The 1726-nt window shown below is 38.5% G+C and overlaps 1 protein-coding gene across 1 annotated transcript; it reads right to left on the bottom strand.

Moving 5' to 3' along the window:
• Positions 1-97: 97 nt before the first annotated feature.
• Positions 98-977, bottom strand: LOC121966563 (protocadherin beta-6-like; the record flags this gene model as incomplete). Its single annotated transcript, XM_042516639.1, has 1 exon — positions 98-977. A coding segment is annotated over exon 1 (828 nt), but the record flags the coding sequence as incomplete, so codon positions are not given.
• Between the last annotated feature and the right edge of the window lie 749 nt (positions 978-1726).

Genomic DNA, 1726 nt, shown 5'->3' on the forward strand with positions numbered 1-1726 from the left:
AGTCAACATTTTTTGCTACTGTAATATCTCCAGTATATTCATTTAATGAAAATATTTGCTTTGCAATATCACTTATTCCACTAAACTCATAAGTTACTTTTCCATTGATGCCCTCATCCGCATCAGTCGCACTTACTGTCACTACTACAGTGTCAATGAGAGAGTTTTCAGGCAGAGTAGCTTCATAAACGGCCTGGCTGAAAACTGGGGCGTTATCATTGGCATCCAGCACAGTGATTTGTATGACTGCGGTACCTGATCTCTGAGGAGAGCCACCATCAACGGCTGTCAGCAATAAGGTCAGCTCTTGCTGTTCTTCCCGATCTAATTCTCTGTCTAACATGATCTCACTGTATTTTGTACCAACGGAATTTGTTAGTACATTTAAAGCAAAATAATTATTTTTATGTAATATATAGTTTTGCACGGCGTTTTGTCCTATGTCAGCATCGCGTGCAGCATTAATTCTATAGCGAGAGCCTTTGGGAGCTGATTCGCGGATTTCCAATTTGACAGCGTCTTTAGGGAAAACTGGTGGATTGTCATTTATATCTTGAATTTGCAAAGATATCCGGTGCGATTCGAGGGGATCCTCAAGTACCAATTCACATTTCAAAATACATGAAATCTTGGCTCCACAAAGCTCCTCTCTGTCAATCCGATCCGCGACTACTAGTTCTCCGGTACCAACGTTTATCTCGCAATAACGTTTACGGTTTCCTTCGAGGACAATTCGAGCCTTTCGAGGTGGAAGTCTGTTTACTTGAAGCCCAAGATCTTTGGCGATATTTCCAATCACTGATCCGCGTTTCATTTCCTCTGGAAAGGAATAGCTCACGTCGCCATAACATATCTGTAATCCCAATCCCAAAAGCAAAAATAGCGAGCCGCAGAAAATGTTAACTTGCAATCCGTTATATTCCATCCTTCAGCGATCAAAATGAATCAACAACAACAAAGACGTTATCCGTATTCCTTACAAACACACCGGGAAATACATATCTGTGAATGAGCCAAGAGTGTAATGGCTAACAATAAGCAGAAAAAGTGTGGGTGGGGACGCTTGACGACATGCACCCTCTTTCCCTTTTAGATTGGTAGACAGCGACACTCACAGCAAGTTAGAAAGATTACAAAATGTAGTCACCGTCAATGTTGCTTAGATAGATAGATAGATAGATAGATAGATAGATAGATAGATAGATAGATAGAGAGATAGATAGATAGATAGATAGATAGATAGATAGATAGATAGATAGATAGATAGATAGGGGATTCCTAATTTGCTGCGTTTTCATGCGCCAATGAAAAAGACAACAACAGAAGAAATATAATCCCATGACACATGATATACTCAAAGAAAAAGCAGTAAGTCAAGTTGTTCCTAAATGTCTGTGCATTTCGTTTGCATTTGTAAACTAGCAAAAATTATGAGAAATACCTGAAACTATAATGCAACAGAAAACAACATATCCATAAACATCATAAAAAGTTAATTTCAGTGCTTTTCAACACGTGAAAAAAATGTAACAGAGGGTAGAATTTATAAATGTTGGGTTCCATTGCATTGCAAGAGCGCTCTATTTTTGTAGTCACTGTGTACACCCAAATGTAGAATGGTGTCCTGAATTAAAAACAATAAAAGTGCAGACGTGTGTGAAGTGATACTACAAAGTGACATAAAGTATGGACATGCACAGACGTAACAACTACTATAGAGACAAAA

This window comes from Plectropomus leopardus, unplaced genomic scaffold (assembly GCF_008729295.1).
Source record: "Plectropomus leopardus isolate mb unplaced genomic scaffold, YSFRI_Pleo_2.0 unplaced_scaffold2507, whole genome shotgun sequence".
NCBI lineage: Eukaryota > Metazoa > Chordata > Actinopteri > Perciformes > Serranidae > Plectropomus > Plectropomus leopardus.